General features: G+C 53.8%; 1 protein-coding gene across 1 annotated transcript; it reads left to right on the top strand.

Annotated features, from left to right (window-relative positions):
• Positions 1 to 210: 210 nt before the first annotated feature.
• NCS54_00873500 (Hypothetical protein) lies at positions 211 to 1,664 on the top strand (the record flags this gene model as incomplete). The annotated part of the gene is made up of 8 exons (XM_053154107.1): positions 211 to 294; positions 346 to 383; positions 437 to 556; positions 608 to 656; positions 704 to 861; positions 912 to 968; positions 1,022 to 1,376; positions 1,431 to 1,664. 8 exons carry the CDS (start codon positions 211 to 213, stop codon positions 1,662 to 1,664), a joined length of 1,095 nt encoding a protein of 364 aa, XP_053010082.1.

Below are 1,664 nucleotides of genomic sequence, written 5' to 3'. Positions count from 1 at the left end.
CCTGTACTTGCCAAGCTCAAGAGTGCTAAAGAGTACTTCCCAAAGCCGCAGAATGTGGTCTAAAAGAAAGTACTTCTCATCTTGCCTTTGCTGGCTACGCGGCATGAAGTACCCCACAGCCTGTACTGCTGTTAAATGAGTGCCGATCCCAGCCACTGCCGTCTCGTTCGCTACCCCCTTCAATTCCTTCTCAAATTGCCTGCCTTGACAATGTGTGCACACGAGCGACAGAAGTCTAAGTCCCCTACGCCACCGCTGCAGGAGGCCCTGGCTGAGAATCCTCTAGAGGCAGATGTGAATGATGTCATTTCCCCCATTTGTCAACTGGCTGACACTCCCCTTCAGGATAATCTTCCCGACGATGATTCCGCCTATGCTATCTCGTAAGTCTGGGATGGATGGGCAGTTCAGAGGTTGGCGCTAACCATTTCATCAGAGAAAACTCGGGTAGCTACCAAACCTCTTTGGCGTCAAGCATTATAAACTACAAGTATGTCGTCCAGTCGTCTCCGCAGCTTTCTCTAACCAACACCTGCTTTGGTGATACAGATATGAGGTGAGAATCAGCGAGAATTCACGTTCGTCATCAGTGGCTTACCCGAAGTAGAATGGACGTCGCTACCATGCTTTCCGTGCAGGCACCTATCTACTGGTATGTTCCCTGCGACAGATGCCAGAAAGAAATCAAGCTGAGATATAACAGCCAAACGATGACACAGAGCAAGACCGCATGGATCTCGTACATCATCTGTACCGTCTGTTGCTCGGCGGCAAGCTCTTCCTAGCGCCTATCCCCGATGAGCCCCATCGTGTCCTCGACCTCGGCACCGGCACGGGTATCTGGGCCATGGACTTTGCCGAGTTTGTCCCCGACCATGGTTTGCATGATCGTCTTGCTGACATGAAAGCAGTGAATACCCATCCGCAGAGGTAATTGGAACGGATCTCAGTCCCATCCAGCCAAAATGGTAGATCCTCTTCTTTCTTCTGTCCAGCTCCAAGTAATAATCCACATAATCAGGACCCCTCCAAACTGCCTCTTCGAGGTCGACGACTTCGAAGCCGAGTGGCTCTACACCAAGCCCTTCGACTTCATCCACGCGCGCGAGCTCGAGGGATGCATCAGCGACGACGATGAGCTTTTCCGGCGCGCCTTCCTCCACCTCGCACCGGGCGGGTACATCGAGTTCCAGGCTGCCAACCCGCGCTGGATGTCCGACGACGGCACCGCCGACAAAGCCGAGAACGCCCAGAGCTGGCTCAAGGTCCTGCTGGAGGGCTCGGCCAAGTTCGGAAAGCCGCTCGAGATTGCCGTTGATTGGAAGGGGAAGATGGAGAAGGCAGGGTTTGTGGATGTGCAGCAGGAGGTTCGCAAGGTAAGTCGCCGTCCCATTCTGAATATCTGGCCGTTGCTGACATGAGGTGGTAAGATGCCCATTGGCGCTTGGCCCAAGGATCCGAAACTCAAAGAGATGGGGAGATATCAAGGTGTCCAGCAGATTCAGGCCGTGGAGTCGTACACGCCTAGGCTCTTCTCGACTGTTCTTGGCTGGACGGAGGAGGAGATCCAGGTGTACGTGGCCAAGGTCAGGAAGGACCTCAAAAACCCTTCAATTCACCTTTACTTGCCAATCTACTTCGTCTGGGGGAGGAAGCCCGAGTGA

The sequence above is a fragment of the Fusarium falciforme genome, chromosome 7, assembly GCF_026873545.1.
Source record: "Fusarium falciforme chromosome 7, complete sequence".
Lineage (NCBI taxonomy): Eukaryota > Fungi > Ascomycota > Sordariomycetes > Hypocreales > Nectriaceae > Fusarium > Fusarium falciforme.
This window is presented reverse-complemented; position numbering and strand designations above follow the sequence as displayed.